The sequence below is a fragment of the Sinohyriopsis cumingii genome, chromosome 8, assembly GCF_028554795.1.
Source record: "Sinohyriopsis cumingii isolate HCF-2022 chromosome 8, ASM2855479v2, whole genome shotgun sequence".
Classification (NCBI taxonomy): Eukaryota; Metazoa; Mollusca; class Bivalvia; order Unionida; family Unionidae; genus Sinohyriopsis; species Sinohyriopsis cumingii.
The window spans coordinates 88,290,955-88,308,609 of record NC_142968.1 but is presented as its reverse complement, the minus strand read 5'-3'; the positions used below and the strand labels follow the sequence as shown (position 1 = coordinate 88,308,609).

General features: G+C 36.3%; 1 protein-coding gene across 7 annotated transcripts in view; it reads right to left on the bottom strand.

Annotated features, from left to right (window-relative positions):
• Window positions 1–17,655, bottom strand: part of LOC149794094 (phosphatidylinositol 4-phosphate 5-kinase type-1 alpha-like) — a 153,930-nt gene that overhangs the window by 124,669 nt on the left and 11,606 nt on the right. For 6 of the 7 annotated variants that reach the window (XM_089968053.1, XM_089968052.1, XM_089968057.1 and 3 more), the window contains exons 4-10: window positions 14,748–14,878; window positions 11,787–11,904; window positions 7,121–7,273; window positions 6,341–6,400; window positions 4,104–4,343; window positions 2,134–2,211; window positions 180–267 (exon numbers count right to left, since the gene is read on the bottom strand). In XM_089968053.1, coding sequence (XP_089824179.1) covers window positions 180–267; window positions 2,134–2,211; window positions 4,104–4,343; window positions 6,341–6,400; window positions 7,121–7,273; window positions 11,787–11,904; window positions 14,748–14,878 — 868 coding nt within the window. The remainder of the gene's footprint in view (window positions 1–179; window positions 268–2,133; window positions 2,212–4,103; window positions 4,344–6,340; window positions 6,401–7,120; window positions 7,274–11,786; window positions 11,905–14,747; window positions 14,879–17,655) is intronic. The other variant, XM_089968054.1, reaches the window with a different exon arrangement.

The following is a 17,655-nucleotide window of genomic DNA, read 5'->3' as shown; positions in this document are numbered from 1 at the left end:
ACAATTACATTTTTCAGTTTCAAATTGTAACAGATGAATGGCTGCAAAAATCAAGTCACTGATCAAGTCTCAACAGCTTCCCAGATGTAAAAAAGAAGATAAGCCAATCAATTGTGTTCAATAATATGACAAGTCAGGTGCACTAGTTAAACTGTGATATTAGTAGGGTTAGTACTAACCACCACTCCGAAGTTTACCATCAGGGTCACCAGTGAACTCGGATATACTGCCTTGCCCCTGGTCTGGACCAGTTATGTTTTCTGCTTGCTGCAAAATACAGTAAATGTTCAGTCTTTAAGAAGACAAGTTCAACAAATAAAATGAAATGTTTCAATCAATGTCTTGTGCCTATTGCATGTGCACTGTATATCTTATGTTATAAACTTATTGTTGCTAAAAAGGACTAAACATACTGGATATGTTGTTTTTCTCTCTCCATCAATCTCTCCTTTCCCAATAATCTTATTAATGCAGTTTGCTTGTTTCAAAGAAGAATAATACATCTGTCACATCTGTTACAACAAAATAATTTTCAAAACACATATACTGCTCCCGTGACCTAGTCGTTAGAGCATACACCTTGGATGTGAGAGGTTGTGGGTTTGAACTCCAACAGCGTCATACCAAAGACTTATAAAAATGGTACTAGCAGGTGCCTTGCTTGGCACTCAGCATTATGAAGTAAGTATGGGGACTGGTTGGCCTGGTGTGAAGATAATTTGACTGGGTGGGACATGATGCTACATGTCTGTGGCATGATCCACAGTGCAAGACATCACTATAACCTGCCACACTGCAGACATCATAGCAATATAACTGAAAAATTGTTAAAGCTACATTAAAAAATCAAAATCACACAAACTCTGAACACAGACAAGGTCATTAACTTGGAATTAACAGCACTGAACAAGTGTCATAGCAACCCACCAAGCAACCCCAACAACTACAAAAGGGAGGGTCATCAAACAACATTTTGTTATTTGCAAGGGGTACCAAGAATCAAATTATGTGAGGTGGGGGAGGCTGAATGTTTTGTTCCTCCAATGCACTGGACTTGCAATCTGGCATTCATGCTGATGTCTCAATGCACTGAATATCTGCAATCGTTACTTTTGTTTTCATCAATTAATCACCCATATTTAAAATACAGAAAACAGCACAAAAAATCCACTTTAAAATCAATTACCACATCAATAAAATTAAGCTCCTAAATTGTACAATAAATCTGGGAGAACGACATTAGCTTGTATGTATCATACTTCACATTATTATTTTATCAAAACAATGACTATATTTATTGGGGGAAAAAAGGCATTTTTGTTACCACATTTCATGCATAGATTGATACTGGTGGGGTGGAGTAACTAGAAACATAACAAAGTGATTCTATCTGACTTCAGAGCAAAGCATCTTGAAACAAAAGACTTTAATCATTTTGAGTTCACTTGCATGGATTTTCATACTTTATTTATTTTCATACTTAAATGTAATTTTTTGTGACCTTGGCAAACTCAGTTTGGAAGCAGATGCTGTATCCCGTTTTTGATTTTCATTTAATACAAGACTTTGTTGCCTTTAACCATGATAATGGTGATGTGTGGTTATGGCTAACTTTGGTGTGTGTGTGTGTTTGAGTATTTTTTTTTAAATTTTAACTTAGCTTTAACAATTTAAGCCATATTGCTATGATATCTGCAGTGTGGCAGTTTATAGTGATGCCTAGCACTGGGGCATCATGCCGCAGACATATGGCATCATGTCACACCCGGCCACATTATCCTGACACCAGAACAACCTGTCCTAATACTAACCTCTTAATGCTGAGCACCAAGCAAGGCAGTTCTAGTACTATTTTTATAAGTATTTTGTATGACTTGGCTGGGGTTTGAACCCGCGACATCATAACCTGATGTGGACAATCTAACCCTGTAGGCCACCGGAGTGGTAGCTAACTAAGAAGCTTCAATAAAATCAATTAAGAAACATCTGCTATTAAGAAATGTTCATAATGCAACCTGACCATTTACTGAAAAATAAATAAAATTTAACAGGATAAGAGCTATGCCAAGTCAATTAAGTTTACTACTGCTATTTAAAAAATACCACACATTTTAAAGAAAGAGAGGACCTTACCTTTTCTCTGGCTGCTTTATCTAAATTGCACATTGCTAATAACAAACTGAAGTCCATAATTTTAAAACTTTCAAGCACCTGAAGTGGAAGAAAAAATAAGAATCAGGCAAAGTAACTGAGAGTAGACATTCATGCATATCATGTGATACTTACAGTAGACATTAATGTATATCATGGGATACTGAAAGCAGATATTCATGTATATCAAGGGATACTGACAGGAGACATTCATGTATATCATGTGATACTGAGAGTAGACATTCATGCATATCAAGGGATACTGAATGCAGACATCCATATATTTATTATGTAATACTGACAGTAGACATTCATGTATATGAAAAAAAATTGTATCGAACCTAAAGTAACTGTAACAAAATTTTTAAGGATGAATAGAAGTGCAATGGAATTTTCATTTTGGATGAGAAACGGTCAGATTCTTGACCAAATTATGTTTTCATTCAATGTGAATTGCATTAGTTATCAGGGCCCTGAGTGGCCTAAAGCGCTCTCCGTCATGGATCACTGCCATCTCACCCGCTCTCCATCATGGATCACTGCCATCTCACCTCTGTATGCATGGGTTCGGCCAATGTGGATATGCGAGAAAGCCTGCTGGTAGCTTCTCGTGGGTCGGTGGTTCTTTCCGGGGTTTTCCCAGGTTCTTCCTCTAACATTAATACTGGCCGCCATGTATAGCCTATCTTGTGCTGAAAAATGGTGTTAAACCATATAACAACAACAACAACAAAGCATTAGTCATCACACAAGATCAATAATTGATTATGACTAGGCTGAAAATGCTAAAAGGGAAAGTCAAAGCATCTTAGCAGGCATAGAAATGAGTCACCTGAAGACACTGATACTCTACTGGCCGACAAGAATTCCTGGAATACAAGGTAAAACCATTTTATCATTAGCAACCACATTTTGTACATATCTCTAATATTCTTGGGATTTTCAAGATTACCAATGTTACAGCTATACTGGACATAAGATTGGCGCTGTTTTCATTAAGGACGAATTAGATAGCAAATGAGCTCTTTTGGTGCAACTCGATGTCAAAGATAGCTAACGTGCAGCCATACTGGATGTAAGACAGGTACCATTTTTATGTAGGCCCAACCAGATATCATAAAAAGTCTTTTTGTCAAACCCCATTGTTGACAAGACCATCCATTCAGATGAGTAGTAATGGCAAGATTTCAAGATGGATGTCACGGTGGCCATAATGGATGTCACATCGGCATCAGTTTTATTTAAGACCAACTAGACACCAAAAGAACTATTCAAGTAAAGTAGTTAAAAGATTTTCAAGATGGCTGTCACAATGGTCAATTTGGGTCTCAGTCACCATTTATTTAGGTCCAATCATGATAAGTCTTCCAGTAAAATCATCATGTCATACGACTCTCTTTTCAGTAGGAGTAGCAATATCATGATTTTTAAGAAGACTACCATGGTGACCACACTGAATGTCATAGTGGCATAAGTTTTTTCCAAGAACAACTAGGCATTACAAGAAATCTATGTTCAGCAGCAATAACTAGATCTTCATCACTTTCATTGTGCAGCGATGGCAATATTGGATGTCTGAGTGGCACCATTTTCATTTCAGACAAACTAGACCCTGGGATGAATGTGTGTGTAAAGTTTCATGGCAATCCTCCAAGTAGTTTGTGTGTAGCAATAACAAATGTGCTAACAGACAGATTGACAACAGACAAAAGGCCATCCCAAAAGCTATTTTGGTCTATGACCAGCAGAACTAAAAATGGAGCTGTATGCAGCAAACATGCCCACATGGAGTAATCAGCCAGGAAAACATTTTCCCTAGTGTCTCTAGGAATATCAATCTGGTATGTTGCATGCCTTCAACTGATGATGATGTATGTGTACTATGTTAAATTCTTGCATTTAAAATGAGCTTCACAATTACTACAGTATTTACTGATGTGATGATTACTTACCCGACAATCTCTTGCAATAGTTTTTGTAAGAGCTTCATAGGTGTCCTTTTCCAAGAGAAGTCCCTCTGGATGCAGTTCCATAAAATCTAAATCTTTTAATGTTGGCCTCTCTTTTTGTCTTTCTTGTTTGGAGGCCTTCCTTTTGTATGTGCTACCTTTCAAGTCATATCTCTCATGTAATATAATGTCTGTAGGTAACAAGTTGTTCATCACAACAAACCGAATATTCTTCCCTCCACACTGCAAATGAGAAAGAAGATTAAAATAACTGACTTCCCACCTTCAATACAGAATTTTCAAACTAATTGTTTTAGTATTGGGCTAGTGGCTGCTGATGTCAGGTGCAATATATAATTCTGAAACGTATGAACAAACCAGTCCTTTAAACATCAGTTAGTTGGCAATATTGTTATTGTGCTTAATCTCTAAATGAGGTCACAGCTACTTGATTATCCAATCATAATGCAATGCTCATGTGCATATGTGTATGTGAGAGTGACTAGCATAACTTTGGCAAAATCAAAACCAGCCAAATTATGTATCTTTACATTTTGTACATTAGTGTAAAACAGACTTCACAAAAAAGTCCAGGAATATAAGTGTACACTGACCAAAACAAAAGAAATATGATGTACAATACACAAGGTTAATAGTTTCATACCTATCCTAAGCAACTTTGATAAATGAAGGAAAAATTAAAATCTTGTACATCTTGTTTCAAGAAAGGAGCTGATTGGAGGCAAACAAGTTCCTAAGTATGTTATTAGATAAGAGAGATGGGTTTTTTTTCTCTACAAGTCACTGATGCCCCTGGTTTTTGTACAGTGGAAGGTTACAAACTCTAATCAAATGAATGATGTTCCACTTATTCAGAACATGCAGATTTATATATAAAGTAATTATATTAAATCTTCCAGTCAGAAACTGATGATCACAGGGCAGGTCTGACTGAATATATCCACTCTTGTACAACCTTTAACACCAATGTGACTATGGCAACCAATTTCTACTCTTCCACAGATTCATTAAATAAATCTCCAATTTCTTTAGTCATAAGAGACAGACGATTTATTGACTGAAGTTTTAAACATTGTAGGTATTTTATGGTCACGACATTAAGACATACATGTACAAGTTTAGGGGCCAGGTAATTGGCACAACAATTTAATTGGCATTGAGAATTATTTATTATAATGTTGGTCCAGCCAATCAAGAAATTAGTTAGCTTCATGTGAAAACCAAAAGCCACAGTTCCAGGAAAGATCGACAATGTCCAGTGTCTGTTCTATATTAATAATATTTGCATCTGTATTGTCAGAGGCTGAGTTCCCGGGGTAAATATGCATGTGATAACTTATTACACAAGGCCAGGACAATAATTATATTGACAAAGACATGACTGATGAACTACTGCATGCACCACCAAGATGCCTCCATCCATAACATAGAAAGGTAGACAATGGGGACTCCAGATGCATCCATCCACAACATAGAAAGGTAGACAATGGGGCCTCTAGGAAGAGATGCATTCCAGAGAACATTAACTATTATTGGATTAATAACAGAACTAGAAATCTGTAACATCAAAGGATTTTTCTCCTTGTATTGAAAAAAAGTATACTCTGGATCAGTCATTTTTGAGTCAGACTATGGCATAGTTTTCTATCTCCCTGACCTAACAAAATTATGCCCACTATTAATATTAATAAAAATCATTATTATTGATGATAAATTTGGTACCCTTTACACCAAGGTATGTGTTAAAAAAGACCTTTTTGCGAGGATGATTACCACACTGTGTTTAGATCCTACTGGAACACTATAAACTAGAAGAAAAAAATATAGATTACACTAAATCAGACTGACTTGAGAATGCAAGCTCAGACTACATGATACATCGGAATACTGCTAAGTATAGAATGTTCCCAAGGTGGTTCTTACATAACAATACAGCCCATTGTAATTGTTACATCTGAATAATGCACTGTACAGGATGTCCCCAGGGTAGTTTTTACATGATAATACAACCCAGTGTACATGTTACGTCTGAATACTGTGCAGTATAGGATATCCCCAGGGTAGTACTTTCTTATAAAAATACAGTCCAGTATGAATTATATTTTTAATACTGTGTTGTACAGAATATCCCTTGAGTAGAACTTACCTGACTTCAACACCACTTCAGTCTACACGATACATCTTAATAAAGTATAGAAAATCACTTGGGTAGTACCTACCTGATAACAATAGAGCCCATAAAACTTTGGAAGGAGAGTTCTTGGGTTCTGATTAAGATTCTGAAAATCGGCAAGATAAAAAGCAAGGTTACTGGCAGACATAGAATGAATAGATGAACAGTTCACTACTATAGAATGAACATAAATATTTCACTATCAGACATATTTCGCTACCATAGAATGAATACATATTTCACTATCAGTGAAAGAATGCATTAATATTTATATCTGAATATTTGCACAAAACAGAAATCCCTTCCTCTGTATTTACTGTCAGAAGATTACAATGACAATTTCCACATGGTCTAAAATACTGCAATTCAAGTGAAATAGTAAAAAACATTATTTCTGGCAAAAATACATACTAAATTGCTCTTTTGAACATAATTACCTTCAGTATTAATAAAATGAAACACATCAAATTCAACTACTTGTCAATACTTATTATAGACTATTGTGTTATGTCATTATTATGGAAAGCCCATTATTTGACCTTCAATGTACAATGGTCTTGTTCATCGTGTATGTTACAAGCATTTGGCACAAGTTGAAGAAAAATTAAATTGAGGCATGACTAAGAAACAAAGTCAGGTCTTTCCTCATCAACCAGGAGCTGAGTGATTGACCTGGTTACTTTCACATTACCCCTCCTTAAAAAATACAGACATCTCCAATGGGGTGGTCCCCCAATTCCCCGCCCCCCGCATGTATTTTGGAAATACACCATCCAACTCTAAATGTATTGGAAGGCGATGCAGATTACTTGCAAAATTACTGTACCATATAATATCCAGGAAGCAGCTTTTGCAGGAAGTCAGCCTCTTTGTGCTGAACTGTTTTGATGATGAATTCATCATCCTGTGTGATGTAAAATATACTTCCACTAGCACCAGGATTGGAGAGTTCTTTTAGAGCATCGTTACACAGGGACAGCTGAAAAACACCACAGTAATATTATAGACTACAATCACAACAAAACTAAACAAACAAAAAACACCACAGTAATATTATAGACTACAACCACAATGAAACTTAACAAACAACCTAATATCCATGGTAAATGAGAAAGATTACAGATTAAAAAAACAAAATCTTTATTCTGCATTAATCCTGAAATGCAAAAGGTAATCCCCTGGCTCAAACAGATGGAGCAAGCAGATCAACGAAATGTTACACACTATAAAACTATTTAGTAAATTTTTATGAAAGCACTGGTCTAGCATGTCCAACTACAAATAGCAACAATCAGGTTACTAGATTTTACTGTATTTTCTTTATTTTTTTAGACAAGAGGAAAAATAGTCCAGTCAAGTGAATATGTTGCAAGTCACTCACTTTGTCGAGTACTCGGTCATTTTGTTTCATTCTCTTCATTTAGAATGCAATTCAAAATAAAAAGGTTGATACAGGTAAAGTCTATAGCTGAAATCATGTACAAAATACATTTCTCTTCTTTGAGCCAACGAGACACTGACCTTTGGTCCAGATAGTGCCATAATAAAACACACCCCACAATTACAGCTGGAATATAACGGATTAGGAAAGTCAAATTTAAACATGAAATTGTTCCCCGTTAGTTGTGTTCCGAAATAAATCTTAAACCAAACTAGGATCAAAAGTTGCAATGTACTTCACAACGACAAAATTTGCCTACATAGATAACCAAATCACTATTACTATTTTAATAAAAAAACAAAATGTTCACTCATAATCATGAATACCACTGCCAAGACGATCAGATATAACTATTCAGACTCGTACAGAACACTGATTCCAAGACAATATTAGTGCCTTGCACAGATAAATTCTCCTTTTGATGCATCCACATACCAATTTTCAGGAGTACAATAGTACACATGATATTGCAGGTGTAATTAACAGATAGCCCAAACTATTTATAACAAGAAAATAAGGCAATGTGACCAAGTTTTGATACTGCTCAATTCTTTTCTTTGGGATGGATTCAGACACAAATGTTTATGTGTAGGTGAAATACAGTCTGCCTGGTGCCAAAACTTGTTTTAGAAAAAAAATCAAAATAGTAATTGATGTTAGATGATGCATGGTGTTTTTCATATTTTAGTACACCTCTCCCCCAATAACTTGAGCACAACGGGGTCCACAAAGATAGACCACACAATAAGCAAGACGCGAGTTACCGAGGGACCTAAAAAAATCGAAGAAAAAATCGCTTTGACATCAAGAAAACCATGGCGGAACCGGTATGAGGGAACTGGGCTGTTTAATGACTGAATCCTCATTTTACAATCACGTCGATAATTTTTAATAATGTGCTTTTTCTAATGAAGTTGTTCATTATTCTGTTTAAATAACAATTTTTTTTCCCAAAGATCCAATATATGAAAGATCGTTCCAACTGATTTGAACAACCATCACGTGTACGAGAAAATCTGGGTATTACGTCACTGCTTTTTGTTTTCTTGATGCGTCTGGTTCTCGACGTGGTGTTTAATAGTATCTTGCCAAATAGGTAGTCCATAATTTGGGAACCAGACTAACTGTTGATACACCACCAAACAAGATTCCTTTTTTTATTGTTCAATTAGTTAATGTCGTGATTTCAATGGCAGTAATACTGAAATTTCTTATCATCCCTGAGGATATCTCTAAATGCCAGTTCAAGAATTCTCTGAACCTCAGTTGCCCACAATGGTCCGTATCTGTGAAATCAAGCTCGATATTTTACAAAATTTTCATTTTGCTAGGCTGCCTTGTTATCTTTGATCAGTTATGAAAGAGTTAATTTAAGGTAGTTTCTGTTACATATACAATAATGTTTATTACAGTGTTCGATTGATCAAATGAAGTGAGTTCACCCGACATATGACCAAGGCCGCTAGATTTTAAGTTAGTCCATTTTTTGTGCCTTTTAACTTTTCTTTTATTCCACGTCCTTTTTTTGTGTGTTCAAAAGCCATAATTAATGTGATAACACAAAAGAGGCCAGCTTTTAATTCAGTGCAAGAATACAACAAACACTTCCGCAATTCAGTTATCAAAACACGGTCGGCACTTGATTAGGTTCTCAGAGAAACGCTCGCAGACATAGCTGTTATGGTAGCTTGACGCATTTTATGTTTAATTACAATAGGACACATTGCATTTATGACGATTACACTTAAAGAAACTAAATGATGGAACTAGAACACAAATTTTAATTGATAAAATTTTTATTTAATTTGTACTTATTTATAAAGTACTGCCTCCACTCGGCGTAAGTGACATTTTCATTGCTCAAAATTTCCTTACATATTGTTAATTGCAGTGTACTAAGAATTTCGTTTGGAAAGAAAATGTAAAAAATTGTATGAGCTATTTTTAAATTTGACATTTCAAGGTGTTGATTAAAATTTCCAGGTCCTATCTACCGTTTTCAATGATAAAACGAGCGATGCATCAAATTTTCCGTTACCATGTTTTGATCGAGATTTTCTTCAAGTTCAATAACCAGGGATAAATTTTTGGGCTATTTTCAGGTTTAAAAAAACACAAAAATGTGAAATCTCCTCATTCCAAGATACTCTATGTCAAACTTGACAAAATCTATTTAGCAGTTTTGCGCAACTGGAACTATTGATTGAAGACAGATGGACACTTGACAAACAACAAATGAGCACTCCATCTGTGGTTTTCAAGCTCTTTTCCATCCAGTACTCGTTATTACTAATCATATTTTCAAGCACGTTATTACTAATCATATTTTCAAGCACTTTTGAGGGGAAACACCAAAATTTTCAAAACTGTCCCACATTCAAAGAAAATAACGCAACCTAAGGTGATGTTTTCACATAAATTACTAGTGTGGATCCTGAAATTGATTTACTGATTAATGTTTCAGATTCACAAACACCCTACATGCTGGCTGATACTAAACAGATGAATAGTGACTTTGAAGTCAGTGGATATAGTAGGTCTCTAACTGACTACTTGTCATGCCCTCCGATCAAACCATTGACAGTTACAGGCAACAGCTTACTGCATAACTAAGAAAAGAATTTACCAAATACAGGTAACAAACTGGGGCATGTTACATGGATCAAAGACTTGAAAATACACGTCAGTGGAATTTTTACTCAAAAACACCAGGCCGACCAATCCTAACACTAACCTCTTAATGCTGAGTGCCAAGCAAGGCAGCTGTTAGTACTATTTTTATAAGTCTTTGGTATGACTTGGCCGGGGATCGAACCCATGACCACCCGCATCTGAGGCGGATGCTCTAACCACTAGGCCACCGGAGCGGTAAACCATCTCAGACATCGTTCAGCAACAACGAGACCGATTTTCAACTTAGCAGCTCTGGTGGACATATTGAATGTCAGATTGGCAGATTTTTTTATTTAGGACTAAAAAAAACAAGAAATGCTTTAAGTGGAAAACCCATATCAAGATATGTTTCTATTCCGGAGAAGTAATGAAAACCCGACGTTGGCCATTCTGGGTATCAGAATGGCACCATTTCCATTTTGGGCCAACTAGACACCATAAGAATTCTTTGGGTGAAACCACAATGTAGATCTAACCAGTCATCTAAGGAAACACAGCCATAACAAGAATTTCAAGATGGCCATTGTGGTGGCCATACTGGTTGTGCAAGCAAAACCATTTTCATTGATGATCAACATGACATCAAAAGAAGTCTTCTGGTGAAAACTCCATACTGACATTACTTTTCATTCAGCACAATTAGTAATGATATTCATGATGGCCACCATACTGGACATTTTAGTTTAGAACTAAATAGAAAATACAAGTAAGTCTTTTAGTAAAAACTCGATGTTGATCCAACAATTTGTTCTGGAGTAGCAATAACAAGATTTTTTTAATAGAAACTGTTGCATCTAAGTATTCTGAACATCAGATAAGCACCATTTTCATTCAGAACGAACTAGACATCATAAAAAGTGTTCTAGTGAAAACCCAATGTCAATATGACTTTCCATTCAGGAAAAGCAGCAATAACAAGACTGTCAAGATGGCTGTTGAGGTGGCCATATTGGATTTTCAATCTACACTATTTTCATTGAGGACCAACTAGACATAATAAGAAGTCTATTAGTAACAATTGAAACGACCATTTATTCAGGAGGAATAACAATAACAAACTTTTAAAGATGTCATGTTGGAAGCCATATTTCATAGCCAAGCAGCACCATTTTTATTAGGACCAACTAAACCATGGGACAAATGCATGAGCAAAAGTTTCATGGCTATCCTCAAAGCAGATTAAGAATAGTAGCGATAACAAACTTGTGCTAACAGTTGGATGGACATCAGGTGAAGGATAACAGGCCATCCTATAACCTCTCCTGATCTATGACTAGTAGAGCTAAGAAATCGAAAAGGTGTGGCACAAATATCAGATTACAATGTTTCCTCATTATCAACCTTATGCAAAATCAAGAAAATTTTAAAATATACAAACCATGAAATCCTCAGGTCGAATGTTAAACAGTTCCCTGAAGTACCTAAATGCAATTGGTGCATAGGTTTTAAACCTAAAATCACTACAATGATGGGCTGGGGTCATGTTGCTTCCTTCACTGAAAAGAAAGTAAGAGAGTAATCATTAAACGATTAAGTACAAATAAATTCTTTTTAAAAAGAATCAAGATTAATTTTTCTAAAATTAAACATGTAACACAATTATGTACTTGGCTAACTGTTAAATAAATGACGTCAAATTTCAACCAAAGCTTTTCTGATTGATAAGGGAAACAGAACAGATTATGATAAGGATACATTAAGTATCCATAAAATACTCTTATACTTAAAAGACACCACAATAATAATTACAGTGGTCCCTCTCATGAACGGCCCCACTGACCAGTGGCCACCCACTTCTTATCATTAGAGTCCCTTGGCACCAATGAGTTTGTGTTCAAAAGTACCCCTGCTAATGCGGTCAGCAGATATATTAGTGCAAAAATGTACAATTTACCCATAACAAGCGGCCACATTTTATTTTAATGTGCTCACAACCAATATTTAATTACAGCAAGGTAAGTAATATGATTATCTTTCCTGATGTCTGTTTATGGATGTCAGGTTTTCGTTCCTGAAAGAAGTGTTGGTTAAAGTACATATACCACTAAAGCTATTGTTATATCATTAATGCAGGCGTTTACACAAAATGGTGCCAGCAGTGTCTTGATAGAGCGTTAGGCTTCACACACAGGATTCTTTTTTAAATTCACGATTATGACCAGATGTAATTATCAAGATAACAGCATGGTCAGATTGAAACAGAAATTAATCTTAAACAAAACAGGGTACCAAACAAAGACCAACAAATCATGTGACAGTACATGTACTGCTTCCTTTTGAACAAGGCATTTCATTTGCAAAACTGAACTGTAGTACTATACAATTAGCAACATAGGAATAAATCGTTGCAAAACTTTAACATGTCATCACGTAAACGAAGAAATAATTCTTCAGAAGAATATTAGGTTATTCAACTTGACTCAATAGGAAGAGTTCACTTGCCAAAAAAGGAAGACTCAAATAAACAAGATAAGGAAAACATTAAGGAAGCAGTGGGAATATATTATATATGAAACAAAATATGTACCAAGATTTAAATAGCGTTGTTAAATGGTTTTGTAATGCTCATGCCAACATGCCACACACTCATATTTCACACCAAAGAATAAGAAATAAAATTGAAATAACTCTGCTTTTAGGGCAAGAAGAACATTTTAATAATTAATGCTACTTTTAAATGAAGATAATATCTGCTTTAAGTTTTAAGTAGCTTTCTTACCATATACATATACACACATATCTCACAAATATATTCGGGTGCCCTGAGTGGTCTAAAGCGCTCACCATTATAGATCACTGCCATCCCACCTCTGTCTGCGTGGGTCCAAGTCTTGGGTTCGGCCAATGTGGGTATGTGAGAAAGCTTGCCAGTAGCTTCACGTGGGTCAGTGGTTTTCCTGGGTTCTTCCTCCACCATTTATACTGGCCACCATGTATAGCCTACCTTTGCTGACAAAATGGCCTTAAACCCTACAACAAATATAGTCCCTCTCTGGAACGGCCAACTGTCTTATAAGGCCACCTTCCAGTGCAGAAGGGGTGGCCGTATAAGAGGGGTAACACTTGGATCCCATTATGTAGCAAAATTACACTTCATTATAAGGTATAGTCAAAACCTGTCTGAATGATTACCTTTATTCAGCATTCACCTGTTGAAAACAGCCATTCTAAATTACCCCTAGCAAATTTCCTAAGGCCTGTATGTAATGGTCACCTATGTTATGCAATCAGCAGACATGTGTTTCCAAATCAAACAATGGTTTCTCCCTGCTTAAAGTGGTCAATACAGTTACTCTACATTGATTGTTTATTATATACAAAATGAATTTTTGATTTTTGCTGAAGGCACTGTTAAAATAAAGAAATGTCATGTGAATCAATATGCAAACATTATTTTAATCTTGTTTAACTCAAAGGTGTCAATGTGTCAAATTCAAAAGCAAGACAGTTTTTATTATGAAGTTAAAGGGTTGAAGCAATCTGTTTGCTGGATGGTGGGAAAACTAGTTGTGTTATCAGTAGAAATGGAAGTCACTTTCTGTGCTAGTGTGATAGGTATATTTCGATTTCTTCATCTATTTGCCTGTGAACCAGGGCTATCTCTGAACATAAAAAAGATCATCTTTGAGAAGAGATACGAGTTACAATGCTTTTCATTTCATTAGGGTCATTATTCAAAACTTGCCAGTAAAAGCAAAGTTTCGGTTCATGAGATCACAAAGAACAGCCATGCATAGATGTCTTTGATTTTCCTCTTCATCAGAGGCTTCTCACATTACTATTAGCCAACATTTACCTTGGCATGGTGGGCAAATGATCAATTCAATTGGTGCTTTTATCGCCTGAACAAAGAAAGATCGGTGTATATTTTTTAAGTCAGTCATGATTTCATTTATATAATGGATGAAAGTGTGCAGGATACAGCAATCGTGCGTGAAACATAAATAATAAGAATGATAATGATATCCAGTGCATGGTGTTTTGTTTAAAAACCAATTTTAAAGGTGAACTTTACTGTTTACATTGATCAACCGTGTGCAATGGATCGTTCTACCTTTTCCCATGCAATACCGTTATTGACAGGTTTGACTGAAGACCCATTATATGCCAGTAGATTCCATACTATTTGTGTGAAATTGGCTAATTTTAAAAGGCCTTTCTCCAGTTCATACATGCATGTTACTGCACTAAATTGGGGGCAAATTAATTGATGAATGAAATACTTCAGGAAAAACATCTATTTACTAGGCAAGGTATGCTGGTTAAACCTAAAATATTATGGGCTGACAAATCGAATAGGCTCAATTACCTTTTCCTATTACTGTAGTTATTTACATACCTTGGGAAGAAGACACTTTCCACCACTCCAAAGTCCTGCAAGAGGAGATCCCTATCTGGCTTTGAGGAAAGACCACCAATACTTTGACCAATCCCCAGCTGGATGGCCTGCATCAACTCCGATGTAGTTTTCTGTAACAACATCATCCTCATTACTGAATTTCTTACAGTACATACTTTATTGGAATTTTGTGCTCTGCTCCCTGTCCCTATCACAATTACCTATGCATAAGATAGTCTATGCAAAACATGCCTTATTGCAGGCATGTCCAACCTACAGCCCACATGGGCCATATGTGGCCCAATCCCCTACAGTGTGGCCCAATGCCATTTAGGCAGCCCATTTGAAAATATATATTTTATTTTCATTAACATCCATAATTAGTGATAAGGGACTGTTCTTGCTGATGCAGCATGTGACCTTAATCATTTAATCTGTTTTGGCCCCTAGCCAAAAAGCTTGATGTCCCCGTATTATAGCATGCCCAGATAAACTGTGTCTACTTATGCCAAGTTGTAAAATTTTCTTCAAACAAATTCATGAAACAGGATATGGAAGAGAGTTGAGGATATAGAGGGAAAAAAAGAAATGCGTTCATGGAACACTAATGCCTCACAAGTGCCTAAAATGACCTATACACAAAAGGTGAACAAGGTACAATAATCATGTATATGCAGAGGTGCTCTCATAAGGGGGTATTCCCCACTTGTCACAAACATAAGGGGGAAATAAAACAAAGTGGGGGGGGGGGCCAGAGGAAATAGCAATAATTCAATATTTACAACACACTTCAAGATCCATCTCCTTCCTAATTCACCCTGTAAGACCCCTCCTGAAATCAAAATCTTTAAAAGACATCTAGTTGTATAAGCTTTTATCAGTTCATTGTTTCAAACTGAGAACCCCTTTCCACAGCTCACAGGTATTGTCTTTTGGATAATTCTGCTCCAAAGATAAGATTTTTCACTAACTTAAGCTTGACCCAAAGATTAACTTTCTTGAATTAGCACTCTACTGTTTATGCTAGATTTACAGTTCCATAATGGTGTATTAGGATTTTAAGTCCATCAATGCCATAGTCTACTTGTTCAAAAAACAAGTATTTTGATCAAATAAATACATTTACTTTGAATTTCATTTTTAGAATCATATTAAGACTTATTGTAACCTTTATTCTAGGGCTATACGCTTTCACAGAATATGATCCAGAAAGGATGAATTGTGATGAGAAAAGAAATGAAATTTGAATTCACAGTATTTTTGTATGCTACATGCATCTCAAATTTCCATCATTGCCCTTATTATTCTATGTTATGCTTATAAGATGACCCATACACTACATGAATACAATTTTCATTTTTAAAAAAGTCCACTTATAAGCCAGTATACACAATACTCTGGAAACAGGTGAGAACCCCATCCCAAATCTAATGCATGTGTGTTCAGACGGGTGGGCTTTGGGGCTGTGAATCAGGATTAGACTCATAAAAAATCATCAAACAAAAGAGGGATAGACCCTTTAGAAGAGCACTACAACTGCCTTGTATAACAAAAGGATGGGGAGGAGGGAGTTTTGAACTGGTGCTGCTGGTCCTGTTTACAATACTTGGGAAAAGGGAAAATCTGTCAATCTGGGTGGGCACACTTCTTGACCAGTTCCCATGTCATTGTCAGTAACTGGTGTTGCTGGTCCTGTTTACAATACTTGGGAAAAGGGAAAATCTGTCAATCTGGGTGGGCACACTTCTTGACCAGTTCCCATGTCATTGTCAGTAACTGGTGTTGCTGGTCCTGTTTACAATACTTGGGAAAAGGGAAAATCTGTCAATCTGGGTGGGCACACTTCTTGACCAGTTCCCATGTCATTGTCAGTAACTGGTGTTGCTGGTCCCTCAAATCATGCAATGCTATGGAAGGGATGAGACCTCTAAAGAAATGATCTTGATGAATGTGGTGGTCCACCTTTCTTCTGTTGGACAAGATCCTGGGAGCAATGGGCTGTGCAGGGATGAGGAGGGAGTTTTCTTCCACCCATGATAACTGCAGTGACTTTCTGCAAGTCAAATACTGCATCTGTCAAAAGGCAACTCCAGGCATGTACAATTAGCATAAGATAGACAGATAAGACAAGTGTCCAAGGGCTTTTTTTGTGCCCCCACTTACTCATATATTGTGACACAATGTGATCAGTGAGAAAAGTCTATAAACACAGTATTACCAGGAATAAAGTAATACCTACCCTGACACTGGTACCACTAAGCGAGGTGCAAAACCCTTCAATTTCAGCAAAATGGAACACAAAAACAAATGCAAGGACTTGGGAGAAAAAGACTCAACAAAAAAGAATATGACTGACCACAAGAAAATGGTCAAGGACAGTAATGAAGGTTAAATTTGTTGAGCAAACTGAATTTTGTAAATCCCACATGAAAATCCAAGTTAAAAAAGGAAGATATTCCATATACTGGCTAAGGAATCTGACTGGAATCATATACTTGTCAATTTTGTCTCCAATTGCTAATTGGAGGAGGAAATATATAGCTTGGTATGGGGGCTAAGTGTCCCATAAAAGGAAAACAATGCAATAATAGCACAATAATGTAATGCTGCTATTAAAACCATTTTGCATGTATACACTATCTCCATACATAAAACCCACAAAGTTTTATTAAAATCCTCCAAGCGGTAAGGGACGAGAAGAGACGACAAGCTTAATCAGACATGGAGAGACTGACAGAAAGATTACCCAATGGGAAGATTGGCACACAGGGGCAACAACTCCTTTTCATTGCAGACCAAGGATAATATGATATTCCAAGTAGTTTACTAAGAGGTGAAGCAAAGATAAGCTTACTTCTCAAACTTCACCTGCGACTTATTTTATTATCCTCAAAGTGGAAAGAAACAA